The sequence below is a fragment of the Stylophora pistillata genome, chromosome 1, assembly GCF_964205215.1.
Source record: "Stylophora pistillata chromosome 1, jaStyPist1.2, whole genome shotgun sequence".
In the NCBI taxonomy this organism is placed as follows: domain Eukaryota; kingdom Metazoa; phylum Cnidaria; class Anthozoa; order Scleractinia; family Pocilloporidae; genus Stylophora; species Stylophora pistillata.
The window spans coordinates 9,324,255-9,343,552 of record NC_142519.1 but is presented as its reverse complement, the minus strand read 5'-3'; the positions used below and the strand labels follow the sequence as shown (position 1 = coordinate 9,343,552).

The window sequence follows — 19,298 nt, the reverse complement described above, 5'->3', positions numbered from 1 at the left end:
GGAGCTTTTCGTTATCCCGCCTGTAAACAGTCGTGCAGTTGTTGTTTTTGGTTGAACTAAGTAGGTCGCGATGATGCTAGCTGAGGGATTATATAAGAAAAACTTACAACTTCCACTTGCGACTGCCTTCCAGAACGCGATAGCCTGAGCAGGTCCTCAGATCCCGTTGTTGGCGCAAACGCGAGCAACTTGGAAAACAGACCGAGGTTTTTGAATTAAAAATGTATTCAAAGTCAAATGTTTGCATTGTTGCGATTATGGAGTAGAATTACTTGCTATGTTGTGGCGACGAAACTGACTCTACTCTCCATTTTTGCTCAATCCCCACGCTCCACGCGAACTCATGTTAGCGTGACGTGTTCGCCGCTTGAACATGTGGCGCAATCTTGTGATCCAGCCGCAATTCCGCCGCAAATTCTTATACTAACAAAAACAACAACTGAAGTCTGTCAACACTGCAGTTTAATTAAGAACTTTGCAACTTCCATAATTGAAAAATAGGGTTCTGCCCTGGTGTACCGGTTCACAAGGGAATTACCATTGTTCTTTCTTTGTTTAGGAGTCATTGGTTAGCTGTATTGTTCGGTCTTTTGTAACGGCTCTTGTGAACCGGTACACGAGGACAGAACCAAGAATAGTGTTCTTCGGTTTCCGTGCTACAAATATACTTCATAAATTATTTGTACAATCAAAATGATCACTCGCAAGTAGTTCGAAGTGATTTGTAATCTTTTCTTTGAGCAATTTAGTCACACTTAAAATTACAGTGCAACGACACCAAAAAACTTATCTCCAACGTTCATTAAATGTCTTTGTTCGACAGAAAAACATCCAGCTTCTCCAAAGAGCAGTACGCTACACGCGAAGCAAATATTGCACAACATTGTAAACTTATTGGAAACCTCAAGCAAAAATTTACAAAATTGCCGTTGTTGTTTATAAATAGAAAAATAAACATTTCTCACTTCTTAATTATAAAAAAAGGAATTGTTTCAAAACTACTATCTTTAGTACAAAATTTGACCTTGACACTTCGAGATCTTCCGATAATTGCTAAATTTCGATGACAAGCTTAATTCAACTTCAGCGGAAGTGTTCATTAGTTTGGCTGATCTTGTATGACATAGCTTTCAACTCAACAAATTACAAATAAGAAATTCCAATTTTGTTCCAATTATCCCGGAGAGGTAACCATTAGATGTCGCATTTCTCACAGTCTTTTGATGTTTTTGTTGCTGTTTTTCTTTATGCCCACCTGAAGTTAATTTTTTTAGCTATCCCAAGCAAGCAGAGGTTCATTATTCTGTAAAATGTCAGCGAAAATTGGATACACGAGACATGACAAAAGTGGAATGTTCCAAGGTGAGTCCTTTTGACCCTTTGGTCGTCTAGTCAGCGCTAACTGTGGTGACGAGTCTGGTCTTGTTGAAGAAACAAGATCAAATTGCCTGGGATGGTTACTCTTCAAGACACGTGCATGACTCTGGATCCTGCTTGACTTACCAGAGATGGTTCCTCTTCATGACACTTACATGACCATCGATCCTGCTCGACTTGCCAACTTGGAAGTTCTTCAGTCCGTGTCAAACATTGGTCTGATCAAGCTTTGAGAACGACGATTCTTCCTCTTCGAGCAGTGAGAGAAACTCCGAAGGGTTTTCGGGATCCCGATCAACGTCTTTATCGTGAGATTTCTTCTTCGTTCCATTTGTCAAGCTTGGCTGCGAAGAATGTTCTGAGCCTTCTTCCTTCTCTTCTTCTCGCTGCACGACATTTCCATTTCGTTTGTCATCATTCATTTCGTTTTCCAAATAGTCAATCTCGTTAAGTGTCTTGAGCTCGATTCCACGCGAGTCTCGATTATCCGAGTTGTTCATGACAGCTTCCGACGTCTTGCGAGAACCGAACATTACACTCAATTTTCTGGATTTGGAGTCGTCGTCTGCATCTTGCAGACCTTGCTGCTTCAACTTCCGATTTCTGTACTTTTTATAAATAGCGTCGAAATTCGAGACAATAACTGGTACAGGAAGAGCAATCGCAAGCACACCGCACAGTGCACAACCAGATCCAACAAGCTTTCCCCACACTGACTTGGGATACATATCTCCATAACCCACAGTCGTCATGGTAACAAGAGCCCACCAGAATGCATCCGGGATACTTCGGAAAAATGTTTCTTCATCACCACTCTCTGCGTAGTAAACCATACTTGAGAATATTACTACACCGATTACTAAGAAAAATATCAGTAGTCCAAGCTCTCGCAGACTCTTCCGTAACGTTAGTCCGAGAATTTGGAGTCCGCTTGAATGACGCGAGAGCTTAAAGATACGGAACACTCGAACAAGTCTTAAAATTCGGAGAAAGGCCAGTGAAAATGTCTGCTCGCTGCTGTTTTTAAGTCCTAGTTCCACGTAAAATGGCAATATAGCGAGTAAATCGATCACATTTAGAAAGGAACGAACGAACATCCATTTCTCTGGACTAGCCAGTAGTCGTACCAAATATTCAAGTGTAAACCAGCTAATGAATGCAATTTCAAGCTGCCCGAAAACGTTCTTTACCGACGTCGCCAACTTGTTGTGTTCTCTAATTTCTTGTAACTTTGCCGTGTCATTTGCGTCAATCCCTTCAGCTGACTGAACGATAAATTCAGGAAGTGTTTCTATACACAAAACGACTATCGAAGCCACGATTACTGAAACAGACAACAGCGCCAACACTCGAGCCGCTTTGCTGGAATCGGGATACTCGAATAGACGCCACACTAACTGTTGCGCTTTGTTCTTTGGAATCACTAGCGCTTTCTCTGGTGGTTCATCTTCGTTCAGAATATCCTTAACCGCATTAACAGCTTGCTCTCCAAGTTCGAAAAACTCCACCTCTTCCAATAAAATCTCCGGAGCCAGCTCTGGAGGGCAGACCAATCGGCCATTGGATTGATAGAAATACAAAATTAATTCAAACACTTGAATGTTCCGATCAAAGAAGTACTCATCGCGTTCTTCGTCGTAAAACTGTTTCCGTTTCTCTCTATTTCCTAGAAGGGTGGTGGGAAACCTTTCCAATGTTTTGGCGTAAGTCATGTATCGGAATCCTGACACGTTCAGTACAATTCGACGATGTTTGGATGGCGAGTCATGCTTGCCATGGCCTGAAGAGTTTTTAACTTCGCTACCCTCCCCAGAGATTTCATCGTTGCTTTCAGCGCCTTTTTCAGGGGCAGCTCGAGTTGTTATGTCTCTCTTCTTCAATCGTAACGTGATTGCTCCATGTGTACTCAAGCTTGCTCCCATTTCTCCTGTAAACAAAACAAATCGTACGCCATGAATATGAATAACCAACACCGCTCCTCAAATGTAAAGCAACAGGTCTCCAAGGTTTCTTGGGGGTATATATTTACCACTTGACGCCCGTACCTAGTTGGATATTGGCATTGTGCATTACTGTCTAACGGCGAGCACGGAAACTCCACAATTCGACCACAGACGATACATATTTTACTCACCGCCGAGTGTACTGATCAAAACTCAAGCACTCATGCGTTAATCAGAAAGAATCTGTTATCATTCCGATAACATGCACCGCTTCAGCCAAGTTGACACAAACAGCACAGTTTAAATATTAACCCGGATGAATCTGATAATTTTACTGGCTTGTAGTGTGCTGTCCATTTCTTTAAGTGACAGTTGGAGCGCTTATTTACGTTCGAAGCGGATCTAGATTCCGGCTCGAAGGCCAGGCCACTTGTCATTAGAGGCCAGTCAATTAAACGCATTTGGAATAAATAGCGAAAAAAAAAATTACCCATTAACAAAAGAGAATATTGGCCAGACGATTCAACAAGATTACTGCTTTCATTTAATTCACAAATGCTCGGCTTTAACTAACGGGCCAAGTAAGTCAGCCCTTAATTCGCCATCGGGTGTTAAAATTCTCAACTCCTCTTCATGATTTGGACATTGTGACATCAGTCTGATGGCTACGAAAGATTCGAGACATGTAAGGTCATTTAATAAAGGTAAACAAATGCTCTCTTTTTTTTACAGTGGAGATGAATGCTCTCTTTTAATTTGTGTTCTGGACCGTCAATCCTTTTCTTTTCGTGTCAGTAAAGATATTTTGGAAACGGAGTAATCTGTATCCGGCCACGTTATTTGTATTCGGGTTGACAAAGGAAATCGACTGGATGATCTTTCTGTTAGCAGGCTCTCAAAGTAAGAGTCGATGCAGAATATAATTACCTCTATAAGAACTTCAATCCAATTATTTGTTATGTTACTGCTGTCTTTCGTGTGCACAAGTAAACGTTCTTAGGTTTCGATACCTTGACTAATCAACCTTAAAATCGATTATTATTGTTCCTGTAGACTCTTCCGTCCTAGGCTTAAGGAAACAACATGCTTCGACATCAATTTCGTTTATTTATCTGCGATAAGAACGTTCGAATAAAAAAGACATCAAATGATTTAAGAAATTCATTGATTAGTCACGTACGCGCAATCGAACGACAATAGCTCCATTTCTTGCAGTATGAGTTATTTAATCTGAAAACGACGAAATACCATTAAAATAAACTTAAAGTAGATGATCCTAACTTTATGTCCCTGATGTGTGTCTATTTTCCGTTAAATCGATACGCAGTTCGCCTTTTTAACACCAGGGTAAGAAAAACTGCTCTTAAAAACAAATTGTTTCGTACGTTCTACGACATCAAAGAAGTTATGCGTGCATCTTTAAATCATAAAACAATTTATGTGAAATTCAGCCAACCCTTCAAGGCCATCAGATATTGGTTTAACTTCATATAGATTAAAAAAAAAACTCGTGTTCATGGAATTGTTCCTCATTAAAAATTTGCGATATCGTCGTACACATATTTACAACGTCTACAAGTGTAACACTCTTTTGAAAATGAATTTAACTGGAAAATGGCGAATGTAATTCTTTCCAGCCTGCTAGCTGTACAGTAACAATGCTGTGCTGCTAGTGCCTCACTTCCATGCCCGATAGCTCAGTAAACAAATGCTTTCAAGACCACCTACTAGCTTTACGTACTTCTCTCGGAGTAACAAAAAAGATATTCTGTTCGATTCTGCGGAGAAATAACATACACTCATTGCGATTTAACACCAAACTGCATTGAGCTATTTGTTATTTATCGACTTTAGTAGCTCGACTACCCGATTAGATTTCATGTGTTGAATGCCTTCTTTATCAATATCAAGCCCACAGCACGATGCGCATCGCCGCAAATTCCTTCTAGAATCTTCGATCTCATGAAAACACAATAGATTATAACTTATGATACTTAGGGTGCTACGGCTCGTTGCTCACGTACATTCGCAGCTTGATAACTTCTAAATAGGTGTTCCTGATTGTAGCCTTTATAGAGAAGTATTTTTGAACACGGTCTGGGAAAAGAGAACTATGGAATCGTGAGACATAAACATTTTGTTTGAACTAAAATTAAAGGCCCTTGAACCAGTTGAAGGAACGCTTTTCGTGTCTGACAGTTTTGTTACTGTTAAAAGCAAAATGTCATGCCATCAATCACTGAATTCTTGAACTGTGAAAGTTATTTATATTTTGCTTTTATTATTACAAAAAAGATTGAGACGGCCATACAATGAAGTACGTTCACTCGTTGGTATTTGTTTATGAAGTTGAGTGTTGCTTATGAGTTTCACGGTTAAAATCAGCCAATTTCAACAATCTCTCCAATGGAAAAGATTTTCTTACAGGAAGCAAGTCAGTCGCAATTAATGGTCTCAAATGGTACTCAATGCGGGATGAAAATATTCTTTGTACCAAGTGATGGAAAAATCCTGCCTTAGATTCGAGATGATCGGAAGATGCGACTTATTTTGGTTGATCGCTTCTGAAATATGACGATCAGTTCAGAGGGCAAACTAATAGAACAGCCCTTAACAGAAACACGCTTCGGAAAACGTCACCCAGAATGTCGACCTTCCACTCCACTTTGACATAGTGGGTGGGCATTTGGTTTCATGGTCTGTTTTAGACTACAGTAAAACTGTGATCCATGAGTAAATCTTCAAAGCCAAACCTTTTATTGACCCGATCTTACAGGCAATGATTAAATAGCTGATACCTTCCAAATTAGTCATTTATACACTGATGTTAGGCTCGGAGAAAAGTCTACAAAACAAACAGCTACCGGCAGATAGCCCTTGAGGCCCAATGAAAATACTAAAATCTACCAACCTTGGTTCAAGTAACACTGCATACCACCAAGCTAAAGGAACTGGCGTTTGAAGCTTCTCAGGTTATCATTTGAATTCATACACACTAACAGAACATTTCAACTGGATGTCAATGATGTTTCTTTTCACGCCCCAGTTACTCTATGACAGTAAGTGCAGAGTGGAGGCATAAAACTCTAACTTGCCTTTAAATGCAATGACTTTTGGGTAATAACCGTAGTGCTGACTGAAAAATTTTAATTATTGCAAACATGTTTCGAAAACAAAATTCTTTGCAGTCGGAAAAATAAAGTAAACTTGGTCGGCGACTGCTTCCATCCAAACAGTAGACACCGGAAATCCAGATAACAGATATCAAAAATCAATTGCATGCAACCCTTATCTTTAACTGACATTGGTTGCATTTCGCAGGGACCGTTAACATGTTTCGATACAGCTTTGAATTACTTGTTGACTTAATGGTTTCACCAGTTCTTTAAAATCTATAGCCAGCGTCGGAAATATGTCAAGAAACTAAAGATAGCCGGCGCCGTCTCCTAACAGAACAGATCAATCAGAAAGGCCGCCGAATGTGATGATATAGAAACACGAATACATGTTATTAACCTTGTGCCGCTGGATTCCACGCCATCTCGTCTAGCGTCCGGGAAAGGGGGAAGGGGTGGAGTTCTTATCCCACTGCGTTAAGAAAATCGCAAGATTCAGCTGCGAAAGCTTAGAAAAAATTGGTGAAACAATCAAGCACTTTTGTTTGTTTAAATCAATTATTTCCAAAGTCTTGGCCGTCGAGTAAGTTCCACAGGCTATTTTACCTTTTTAATTCCCGATTCCTTTAAGTTTTTTTACTTTCCTTTTTTAGCTTTGGAGTTTAAGACCCGAACTGTTGTACTTAAGACTTGATTCTTTGAGATCAGCCCTTGGAATGACGAAATACCTGCCGTTATTTATGCACTGGCGACTGGCTCATTGTTCCTCGTTGACATCACTGACGAACCAAAGTGCTTACTCAATCAACTTTGTAGTGCATTAGGTTCATTCAATTTCTCAATTCAGTAGATGCGTCCAAAAGTGGCGAAAGTGGATTACCCAAGGCCGGATTTATGAAGCACATTAGAAAATAAGTTTAAACGTAAGCTTAATCATATCTGCATGGAAAAAGGATGATAGTTTCTAAAGAAACTGTTTGGAGCTGCGTCAGTGGGGGTAACGAAATAATTTAAATTAAATATATCAACAAAGTTGAAATGGTAAATTGGCCACCGTTACGATTATAAAAGCTGACATTTCGAGCGTCTGCATGGAAAAGGCGCGTTACAAATTTTTAATTATTATTAATTATTATTGACTGTCTGATCTTCGAAAAGAACTTCGTTGAACACCTAGTCTGACTCGATTCGCGCCGAACTCTCTACAAGACACTTAGTCATTATTTTACCTTTATTTTACCTTTGGACACTATGCGCACAGGTATAAAGTACTTCTCTATGCGGTTTTATCGCTTTATCTATTTCACTTTTGACTCGATAATGAGTTAACTTCGAAACGTAGTTAAACAATTTTTAGAACAGTTTTCACAAGTGTTCTAGAGTAATATTCTCTCGTAAATATTTTTTTCTCCTCATGACTCTTATTCTTGAAAAACTAATACATGATATCCATTTACAGTCTTTCTGAGAGTAAAAGGATTAACCGAAGCTTCATCGAGAGAAAATATTTCAAAACTTAACACCGGTCATTAGAATAATATCGAAAGTAAGGGGTTTAGCCTCCTAATCCATTTAATTACGTGCTATTTTACTCATGCAATGCAATAATGCGGTATTGTGTTATTTTGACGAAAACAGCCTGCGGGTTAAAATGGACAGCCCACCCTTGCCCGATATTTTGGAAGTTGAGCTTGAATATTGAAAGTCGTCAGCAATTTATTTCTTATTCACCTTACCTGTTTTTTGCTTCTTTGAATCAGTATTGGCATAAATTCAAAAGCTTAAGGCTGCGGTATTTACATACAGCACGTGTCTGCTTACTGACAACGAAATTCAACGCACGCATCATGTTTTGCTAGTATGAGATTCTACCTTTCTCATCCATTTCTTTACGAAATCAGCAGATAAGCGAGTTATTCCACGCCTCTTGACTGCTTTTTTTCTCAATTGGGAGCAAATTGTACACTTAACAGTACAAAAGACTCTAGAATTTACGCATTTATTCACGATTGTGCTCTTTACCGACACCAGTTTCCCATTAAATTTTTTTTTTTTCCCGTTCACCACATCTCTGCAGTGGAACAAGAGAGTTGGTAGTCACATGAATGACCACTCATCCGCGAAACGGTTACGCTCGACAACAGATTCCGATTAAAATTACTAGTTTCTCGGCGGTAGGCAACGATCTGAATGTCAAGGTGTAATATTTTTCCCAGAAGAAACGGCCATTTGGCGATTTGTAATGAGAAAATTAAAGCGCATTGACTCAAAGTGGAGCTCGACATCGATAACTGACATATCAACAACAGCTAGCATTTAAGCTCTTAGGCTAGCTCTAAACTTTTCAACAGCAGATTCAAGATTACACCGGCTATGATGTTGTGTATAGATCAGATGCATGCGGGCCGGCGTAAATAGTTTCACACTGATTTTGATCTGACTTTGTAGTGGTCAAAGTAAGCGAAGGGCGTCGAACAGGTTAGAACCATCTTTTCTCGAAGTGAAAACTGTTTTCAGTACTCACCAGGACTTATAAGGACTCGCGAAAGCCTTCGATGATGTGTTTCCGGTTTTCACTGAAATCTCGAGTACCTGGGCTGTGAACTAAACGAATACTGGAGACGCTATCTCAGCTACTTGCATGAGCTTCAAGTACTAATGAGCCCAGTACAAAATGTTTAGAACTTCGCGCAGCTAATTGCGAGACCGTTTTGTTCTTCATTGCAAAGAGCTTTACTGAGCCGACTTCCAATAGCTATGCCTCTGTGGATTTCTAGTGAGACCCCAGTGGACTTATTTGTTGTCTAAAAATTGAATAGGCCTTTTGTGAGTCTGTAGATGTAGTTTTTGTTTTCATCGCAGCAGTTGGTTGCGATCTTGTCCGTTGCAGTGGGTTTTTGTATCGTGTTGTGAAACCTCTTGAAAGAAGAATACATTTAACTAACTAATATTTAATTCGAACTGTTTCTGTGAAGCCCGTGAATGAAGCAAACACCACTCGAAAAATCACAGCACATGACCATGTCTGGCCTTTGTTTTAAACCTAGGCAAGGTCTCGATGGCTTTGTTATTAGATGATAACTTATTCACGCTCAGTTTCATCACATGAGACATAACGGTCGCGAGGTCAATGAATTTTCTAATTTCCAATTGCGCGGACATTTCTTCTGCTGTTTGAAAGCAAATCCAAAAAACAAAGTAAGATAACTCATCTTCATCCATTGCATGCAATATTTCTCAGTGCATTCCGTTTCAAAATTGATTCTGTAAGCGATGGGCTTATTAATGAAGTACTATAAGGTGAAGGCAATCTTTGGCTACCATATGAAAGATTGGAACCGCAGCTTAGCATTCTCAAAAATACGCTGAATATAAAAATCAAAGATAAGAATCTGTAGCTTTATGAGTTTCAAAACTTTTCTAGGATCAAGAAAAAGGCACGCTATGAGTAAACAAAGACCCTGGCTTTTGATTTATCAAATGAGCACTTGATAACGGAGTGGAACAATGTCGAACAATAATAATACATAACATAAGGTAGCCTTTGCATCAGCAACTATCTTGTGATAGGTTTTCTGCTATGCTTAATAGAGGTTTTTCTTTAAGAGACATGGAAAAAAAACTTCAGCTTCTTGAGAAAAGTTTATCAGTTGAGCACTTGATAATGCGGTGCAACCATGCCGAACAATAATAAATTGTAGCATTAGGCAGTCTTTGCATCGAGGTTGGTTTTCCCTGTCAGTGTCATGCTGTAAACAATTATTTTTTTTTTTTATTGAAGTGACCTATCGAACAAAACAATGTCTTGGGCAAAGCTTATCAGAGTTACGGCTTGAAAAAAAAAACTCTTAGGGGCCGACCATTTAACTTTTGAGGGGGAGTGGGTGATTTCTGGTCATCAAGAAATCTTTTTTCTAGCAATCTGCTGTGCAGGATATTTTTCCGTTATAAATACTCTTTTTTTTTCTGTTGCATTTGGGCTGCATGCAATTTTTTTCTTCCAACAGGCGCTTGCAGGAAAATTTTTTTCAAAATCACCCAACCCCCCTCCCCTCAAGAGTTAAATGGTCGGCTCCTTACCAACGAGCTCCCGTATTTAACCTTTCATTTCAACACGTTCCCTTGACAAGTGACGCAGACCGTGAAGCTTCCTTTCAGTAAAACCGGCTCTCACAATTAACCTCTTCTACCTATTATGATGTAGCGAATACTTTTTCCCTGCAAATGCCTCCTGAAAAAAACTCGCGAGAGGAGGGCGGGCTTTGCTCCCTGCATGCAGGGTGGGCTCGAACACATGAAGATTTTTTTTTTTTTTTTTTTTTTTTTTTAACAGAGCACGGTTGTTCGCATTTCAATTCAGACAGGACGACATTAATATCTTTTAGTAACATCTAATCAAGAAGGCAAATGTCTGCTCGTTACCAACATGATATGGCGGAAGGAACAAATCTCAACACCACTGAATGGAATACAATAAGTGAAGGCCCCGCTTTATGCTCGCATTCAAAACGTACATGTTTATACATAACACTGATTAGTAACAGTGATCATTTAGTCATTAGATACAGTTGCTTGGCGCCAGGGGAAACGAACCGACGACCAAACTCTCTCTTGTGCTGTATCATAACATACGGAAGATTACGTTTCTAAATGATTAGAGAAACTGGAAGGATGGATTCCTCACTCTAGAAAGCTAAACTCTATAAAGAAATAAATGAAAAGAAAGGGGGGAAAGCTTGAGTCTCGCTGGAATTGAAACAGTAAATCGTGACGATCAGCCTCGTGGGAGAATTTGAATTCTAATTCGTTTCCTTGCCGAAAATCGGTCCCTCCATCTACGTCTCGTCGATGACAAGAGCGATTTGATGAGACGAGAGTAAGTCACTATCGGCATCTATTTACTGGAGACGAAACAGCTTTACACCTATACCTTGTCTGGCTCGCCTACAGAGTCGCCGTGCGATGCCGACTGAGAATGACTCAATTTGGTCACTTTTCTGTCAGTTAGACCGGTTTCATTTCTTATCGCTTCGGAACCAAATTAGCTGATCCTTAGATGAAGAGAGAAGCGTGGAAATGAAAGAGTGACCCATGAAAGGCTCCATCGAATTAACGACATTGAATATCTCCGAGGATGGATCAAGAACACTCCTCTTTACCTGAGCGTGTGCAATTGAGCTCTGTAGCCAAAATGCTTCGTAATAAAGAAAACCCCTGTATTCTACGTTGTTTGTAACTTAATTTTGAACAGTTCCTAGTGCCTTACTACAACTTAGATGACCCTAGACTCTGCGCAGAAGGCTTTGCTTTGCCGAGTTATCCATACGATTTGATTAGCGCCAGCAAAAACTCTTCAGCCTACCTCGAAACACGAGAACAGATGTAGATTTTACGTGTATACGCTTATGAGGCCCCATTGGTTTATACGATCATGTGTGCTCGAAAATTGATCATTTCAAGGCGGTAATAGATGGAATCATACGTCTTACCGATTACGTTTGCAATTCGTCCGTCTGTTTGCGACATCTTTCTCTTTTGGCGGACGTACGTGCGGGAAAACATCGCAACGTTAATATGCACAGCGATAAGACCATTCACTTGAGTGATGAGCTTATGCCCTGAAAGTGTTACCCGTTAACCTCAGGCAGTCCGTTTTTCTAATTAATAAACAAACATGACTGAAACAAATTTTGTGCGAGTTGTGACGGACAACCCACTCATTAAGGTCACTAAAAATCTGTCAATCATCATTTTCTATCAAATCAACCCGCCAGCAGGTTTCCTTTGCGGGAAGCCAGCTCACACATGGAGTGGCAAAGAGACTTGCCCTGTCACCAAATCACTTGGAAAACCATAACCATTACGCGATGTCAATTGGCGAGACACCTTTGCTGGCTTCATTGAATTAAACTTGAAACTTTCCAAGTGGAAAGTGTTATTCACAGACATAAACATCTGAGGAGGATTGCTTAGAAGAGGGCCAGGTTATATAACGCATTTCAATCGAGTTTCTGGGTCATGAGCACAACTCATTCATAACAAATCCAGCCTTGTACATTCAATAGCACTCCAATTTGGTTGTTTAAAAACACCTTGTGAAATAAAAGGATGGCTGATCTCTGAAGGTGAAAAACAATTACTATTTCAAGCTGCAACAAAGAATAGATATAGAGAGCCACAGGAAGTTGTAAGTTGTAAGACGTTTATCCACTTGATTGATTGCTCAAAGAAGATAACAAGGCTTCGTTAGGCAACTGCAGTTTACAAACCATCAAATGGTTATTTTCTGGAACCTTTTGGTCAGTTACACCGAACATTTTGCTAACCCTTTAAGTCATGCTTCAATTCTCAAGAAAAGTTTCAAGAAACGCCTGACGCGACACGTGGACGGGTTAGCATAAATTTCTGAGTGCGGCGCTAGTGTGGGAGACGGTAGGTTCTTGGTCATTGCGCTTTTATCTGCGGTGTGGGTATAAATAGTAAAATCCAGTGATGAATGAGCTGATTAGACTATTGTTAGAACGACCGCTTTTAGTTACGTAACGATGTAACTTGTAGAATTATATAACGTTCTCATTCGTAAGAAACAAATCTCTCTGATTGGTATCAGCGTGTACCACTCAGATGAGAGAGGATGATCGAACAGATCAGATGCAGAAAACTCAAAGGCGTTTGATGGAGAAAAACAAGTAGTTGATGATGGCTTTCGCTCAAGTTGGCGACATGTTAGTCTTTGTTACCAACAGCCCTCTAGCTCGTTTTCAGGACTACTCTCGCCAGAGAGATCACACAACACTATCAACTCTGAGCTATACACTGACCTCACTCTTATCAGGAGTGAACTGTAATAAGTGGCAAATTCATCACAATAAAATTCGTTTTGGTCAGTATATTTAACCACATAGGCTGACTAACGTGTGCCTCGTTTCGGTTCAGGGACCAAACAGAGACTTCTCTACTTGAACCGAAAAGCTTTTGGGTGACGGATCCAAGTCACATACTAGCAACCATTGTTTAGGTGCTAGCGAGGCTTCAAACGTTTTGTTTCATAAGTAAACTGAAAGGTCTGTCCCTTGGCAAGCAAACTCAGTCCTACACTTTTCACTGAATTCTGCTACCGTTCAGTAAATGCCGATAGACCAATTCGAGACTCAACCAAGAGCAAACTCTAAGAGTGAAGGTAGCCAGAAAAAAAGTGCAGCTCAAGCTAACAACAAAACGAACCATACAGGGAAATCATTTGTCATACAGCCAGAAAGGGCTTCACCTCAACAGCACCTAACTTTACGCCTATCTTGTCATTTGATAAAAAAAAAAACAAAACAAAACAAAAAACCTCAGTTGATTCTTCTACGCTGTTGCTTAGAAAACCACTTAATTTTTGGATAACCTTGGATAACGTATTTGCCATGTGTTCCTGTGTTACTCAGTGTTTGGTTGATCAGCTCTACTGAGAACGTGGCCTTAGAAACAGAATGATGGGCTGAGAAGTTTTACATAAGATAATGTTTGAGATCGCGAAGTTCCGCCATGTTTCCACGTTTCAGTGACAAATCGCCTAATTGAAGAAAATCAATCGTAGTTCTACTTAACAGTTGTGTCACTTTTAATTTTTTGTTTACAATACGTCCCAAAAAGGAAATGCCCGTCGTCTAGAGCAATTGAACTTAAGCTTTTAAACTAGTTTACTTTGCCCATAGTAGGATATAATGACGCTTATATGGAAAAAGTGTTGTTTACCTGAGGAGAGGCGCTAAATGAACTTATCCACTTTTAAAAAGCACTCGCCACTTTTGAGTGAATGTACTGATCCACTTTTAAACAGCACCCGCCGCTTTTCTCACCAGATTAACGGACAGGCAAAGAAACTGAGCTTGTCTTTATACTCGCTATCGCAACAATAACATCCGGACCTAAACGTTATCGATCGAATTGTAATCTACGGGCATGATAAACCCGAGTTTAAGACGACACCAAAAAAGGATGAAGCCTCCAGTAGTACACAAGTGAGGACCCAATCATCACTCAGTTCGGATATGAAAAGGGCGAAAAACATTACAGTGATTATTTCGTCGATAACACCATTGGCCTTGTCTTTATACTCGCCTTACTACGTGTTCTTCATTCGCGTAGACAATGCGTGGGATTTGCGTACGTAGGAAAATGGGGCTAAGTGTCACTTGATGGATCTTTGACAGGTAGCTTACAGTAATAATTTACCTTAATTAGATCAATTAGGAAAATCCCCCCCCCCCCCACCCTCCCCAAAAAAATTGGATTCTAAAGCATACCTCTTCTGAATTTTTCTAACGTATGGCTATTTTACCTTTCAGTTTCTCAGATTCTTCACTTGTCATTGTCAGTCTTTCAAGTCTCTCAAAACGCCCACCGTCGGCGGCGGCCAGGCTTTAACTCCAGATAGCTTCGAGATAACTTTGTTGCCAGCGACAATTATTCCTAACTGCTTGTGCGTCCTGAGGTAATTATGATGACAGAAAGACCTTTTCTAGAACATACAACGAACTGACGAGTTCCTCAAAGGCTACGCATCGGATTATGGCTCGCTAGTAAATGCATGAACTTGTCGCGGTGATGAACCAACACTAAAGATAACTAAGACGGGCAGTTGATCTCGCAGTTGGAATCACGCCGGTTACATCTAAGAAATTATTTCACAATTATGAAACTCATAGGACATGTTTAACCAATAATATCCGTCTCTGTTGACAGAATTGCGTAATTCATCGTCCTAAGTGAGATATCGCAAGTGGTCAACTGAACTCACCTAAACATTGTATAACATTCCACTGCTACAAAATTTCTTGCCCAGGTACTCAAATTTCCCGACGGTTAAAAATTACCATAGTTCATCTGCTGCATGTGTATCTCTGAGTAAATTGGTCTTACTGTCTCTTTGTTGGACAACTTATGGTCTCTAAAGATCGCAATTAGCTATGAAAAGACATGATGCAAAGGTAAAAAGTAGTAACTTACGTATCAACTCCGATGTCCCAAAAACCTTCAAGAAAAATTGAAAATTTCTTGAATTTATCGTTTCGCACTTTATGCTAACTTGAATTCTTAGCATGTTCCACAAATCTAATGTTTGTCTTATCCTTTTAACGCGTTTTTTATTTTCATTTTTTACTTAAGTATTCAGTTCCATTAATGGTGGTGTTGAAATCAGAGTGTTCACCAAATAGTTCAAGGAATTTCACACCAACTTTAATTGTCTTTATTAATTGGCATGATGAAGACTAGTGATACAGAATTGAAAGCTCGCACCGCTCTCAAGGCAAAGGGGACAAAATTAAATAATCGTCGTGGCGCGACGACTTCGGAACATTTCAGTGAAGCACTCACTGCCATTGGCACATTCAAGGTAAATGAATGCAGCAATCCGCTGTTATGCATTATACGCCCAAACTCTGAACCGTATAGTGATGATTACTACAGTAAATTAATGCGTTTTGAAGTCACAGCACCTGATCCTACTGGAAACTTGCCAGCGCTGATAATTGCCGCGATATATTCCCATTAGGTCAGTTATCACTAGAATGCGATTGCATCTTTCTACTTTAGGAGTAGACTCATGCTTAGTTTTCGGTGCTTTACGCTGGCTATTCCTTTGGTTTAGCGGTCGTCATCTGTAAATCTAACGCCTCCTTAAAAATCATCAATCGCATAAAGCTCACGGCGATTGGCGCTCAAATTCCATAGTTAAACTGCTTACCCTACTATTTCAAAAATTGCCTGCATCGGCGTTATCCACCACCGGATCACAATTTCATCAATATTACATGCCTCATTCCAGCCGAGGGGTAATGTCTGTCTTTTGCTTGAAAACTAAGGGCTAAGTAGTTTCCGAATAGATGTACTTCCCCGCCCTCTTCTTTCAGCCCTTCACTCTTCAAAATAGAGAGATCCCTCAGTCCCTTGCTTTTTAATTTTCGTTTTACTAAACCAGACGGCTACATATCTTCTTATTTTCATCCCACTTCTCCATAATGCTGAATTTTAATACAGATTCTAACACGCCCGTAGCTGTGCTCGCTTTGTAAGGTGCAGATGTTGGGGCTCGCCTTACCATACAAACAATGAGCAACACAGCGGTCAAGCACTGCGTATGCACGAGAGTTTCAAAAACAGTTTTTTCCGAACGCGTGTTTAGCGTAAAGTGAGGAAGAAAAGGTTAAATTCCTATATAATCCAAAGCGTGAGACAAATGAGAGAAGGATTTTAGAGAAAGATTAAATCTTGGTCTTATTTTATGAGATATCCAAACTGTTTTAAAAGCGAAGCCTTCGTTTCGGTAATGCCGAAGGTAAATGACAGAACCTTTCTACTACTCATGCTACACACAGTGTCCACTGTAAACATAGATCTGCTATCGTCACAAATATCTTGTTTTCTTGTAGTTCTTCCTTTTTCATCATAAAGTTCCTTCGGTGTTTACCGGCAACTCCACCATGAACACAACAAAGAATGACTACAGCAAGCCAGCACGGCCAAGTTTACGGACGAGTTCATCGCGCCACCGTAGAAAGTGTAAACAAAAAAATACGAGTGTGTAAACTAACATAAAGTGGGTTAAGTCTAAAAGACCCAAAACAATATTGTGTATATGTCTCGGCCTTAGAAACTTCGAAATTTCCCCTAAAACTGCGAAAAACTACGTCTCACCTAAATTCTCCATGTTTACAATAACAAGTTGTACATCTAAGTACTCATGTGCAATCATTTGACCGCTGTGTACCAGTGAGCAGGCCTTCGTCATAAACGACCAGACCCTCATCATTAGCGCTTCGGCACAAGCTTTCTTCGCCCGCAGGAAAATATGAGGCCTTGAGCAATACGAACCCGCGAATCTGCCAAGGGGTCTAGTGCCAGACCCCCAGCAAAGATCTCCTGAATCGTCGACAATCTTTCCCTAGCTTATCTGATAATTGAATCATTTATAAAAACCATTAGTTAAATAGTATTAGCTCTAGATGACCAATCCAGAACACTGATTTTTTAAATGTCGTAATTACTTTGAAAGTATAAACTTCAAGCTTTTGCTCTAGTTGTATCATAGGTTACCGTATTGACCTATTTATTGCATTATTCTGTCTCACTTTTACCGGTCTAGAATTAACTCATAGCTACAAATTATTACTAGGGAATGAGCTGACAATTTGCATATCGCGTCAGACAAGTTTGAGCGTCAAATCTACGAAGAAGTCAGGCAAACAGATTGCAGTTTCATTGCAGTCATTTTAGTCATTTTAGTCATTTAATCATTAGATTGAATAATAGCAAGCGCAATCCTTAGCAACTATAATCTCAATTCAAAGTTCCAAAAGGCAATTGTCTGCCATACCGGACAAGTTAAACAATGAATCATTTCCGACCTTCAAAATGAAATCACTTTTTTCTTAAATAAGATTATAAGAAAATGTTGGAAATGAACTCCAACACAAGTGACACTCGCCCGAACACTTTTTTCCCGTAGATGAATTAGCAAGAATATAAACTAACATTGTTTTTTTTTTTACACATGGAAACTTTGAAATCTGGCACGAAAGTTATAGATTGTATCGTGAATCACCTATGATATGATAGACCATTTCCGCCGAAAACGAGTAAGCTTAAATTTCCCTTACATAATACACAAGTCAAGTTTAATTACTAAAGAATAGATTTGTTTTAAGAATGCATTGATTTTGGAGTCTTGAAGCGACGTTCACTTTAATCGCTTTTAACAAGGCGGCTCAGTTATCTCTTCATAATGTGTTTTGTCTGAATTTCAAGTTTCTCCGTTGTCAGTTATCTTGGCGCTCTGAGATAGGATTGACCTCATAATTCTCTTCTCAAGATGTACATCATTTTTTATGTTTTATTTGTACATTTGTATGTATAGTTGGTCTACATCTTGAATAAGTGTCTAAATATGTTTGTCAGTATCTTACCTTTCACTTCCATAGACTCTTTACTTCCTGTTTATCAGCCTTTTAACTTGATTGGGAGGCAGAGTATTAAGTCTTGGTAACTTTCGACCCACTTGGCTGTCAATAATTCCTCCTGAATGTTTGTCCTTTGCAAGCAAGTAGAGTTAACAAAAATTCGAGTTGTGCGAAGTATAGGAAATTCCTTACAAACTGCGCATGGGAAGCAAAGCAATTAGCTGAGTGAGTAAACATGTTTACCCGCCAAGGAATGAGCGTGCGTGTTTCAGTCGAATTGCCTTCCCACACTCACCCACTCAGTTCCTTAACTCCCGAAGATTACTTCCACTGAATACTTAAAGCGTCCTACGCTACCTCATAACTTTTCATTTTGAAATATTTCGCCATTTAGTGGCATTAAATGCTCTAACAGCCACTGGCCACGTTTTCTTCACTTTGGAAGATGTCGGTTTGGTATTTAGACCACAGATCAGAAATCGTTGTAAACAGTTCAGGAAATGTCATATTAACGTAGTTATCATTTCGAAATAATCTGATTGGCTTCTGCACCCATTTGATAGGAAAATTTTAGAGTCTCTATTAAATGTGCGTCACGTTCAGCATCGCTGAAGCAGCTTTCAGATAAAATTAAATTCCGAGCAAGGAAAGCTCGCTAAAACATATTTAATTCTTGCAAAGTCCGCCCTTTAAAATCATTTCCTGGCTGTAAATGGAGTCAGGAGGGAACAACACAATTTGGTTTTATCAACTAAGTTTATAAAGATAGTGAATTTCTGATGCTGACGTTTCGGGCGTTAGGTCAAGCAAAGGCCAATTTGCGTTACCAGCTCAGTTATAAAACCAGTTAACTTATCTCGTAATGCCCTTTACTGTCGCACCACCACAATGATTGTTTTTTTCTTTCCTTTTTTTTC

At 39.6% G+C, this 19,298-nt stretch overlaps 1 protein-coding gene and 1 long non-coding RNA gene across 8 annotated transcripts; one reads left to right on the top strand and one right to left on the bottom strand.

Moving 5' to 3' along the window:
* Positions 1-445: 445 nt before the first annotated feature.
* On the bottom strand, positions 446-18,832 carry LOC111326720 (shaker-related potassium channel tsha2). 7 transcript variants are annotated; one of them, XM_088734661.1, is made up of 2 exons: positions 18,388-18,832; positions 446-3,304 (listed from the first exon to the last, which is right to left on the bottom strand). In XM_088734661.1, exons 1-2 carry the CDS (start codon positions 18,398-18,400, stop codon positions 1,584-1,586), a joined length of 1,734 nt encoding a protein of 577 aa, XP_088590787.1. In that variant the 5' UTR covers positions 18,401-18,832; the 3' UTR covers positions 446-1,583. The 7 variants fall into 7 exon arrangements, with proteins under 7 accessions (XP_088590787.1, XP_088590775.1, XP_022786512.2 ...); XM_088734649.1 differs by lacking the exon at positions 18,388-18,832 and adding an exon at positions 14,763-14,808; XM_022930777.2 differs by lacking the exon at positions 18,388-18,832 and adding an exon at positions 11,926-12,082.
* LOC148741149 (uncharacterized) lies at positions 12,154-17,111 on the top strand. Its single transcript, XR_015992124.1, has 3 exons — positions 12,154-12,868; positions 14,770-15,818; positions 16,855-17,111. It is a non-coding gene; the product is annotated as an uncharacterized LOC148741149 (long non-coding RNA).
* Positions 18,833-19,298: the final 466 nt, after the last annotated feature.

Bases quoted from the DNA above. Each gene is read 5' to 3' on its own strand.
- LOC111326720 (XM_022930777.2), bottom strand. From the start codon at position 11,998: ATGTTTTCCCGCACGTACGTCCGCCAAAAGAGAAAGATGTCGCAAACA. The intron at 3,305-11,925 runs GTAAGACGTATG...TTTTGTTTACAG, and splicing joins ACGAATTGCAAACGTAATCG to GAGAAATGGGAGCAAGCTTG.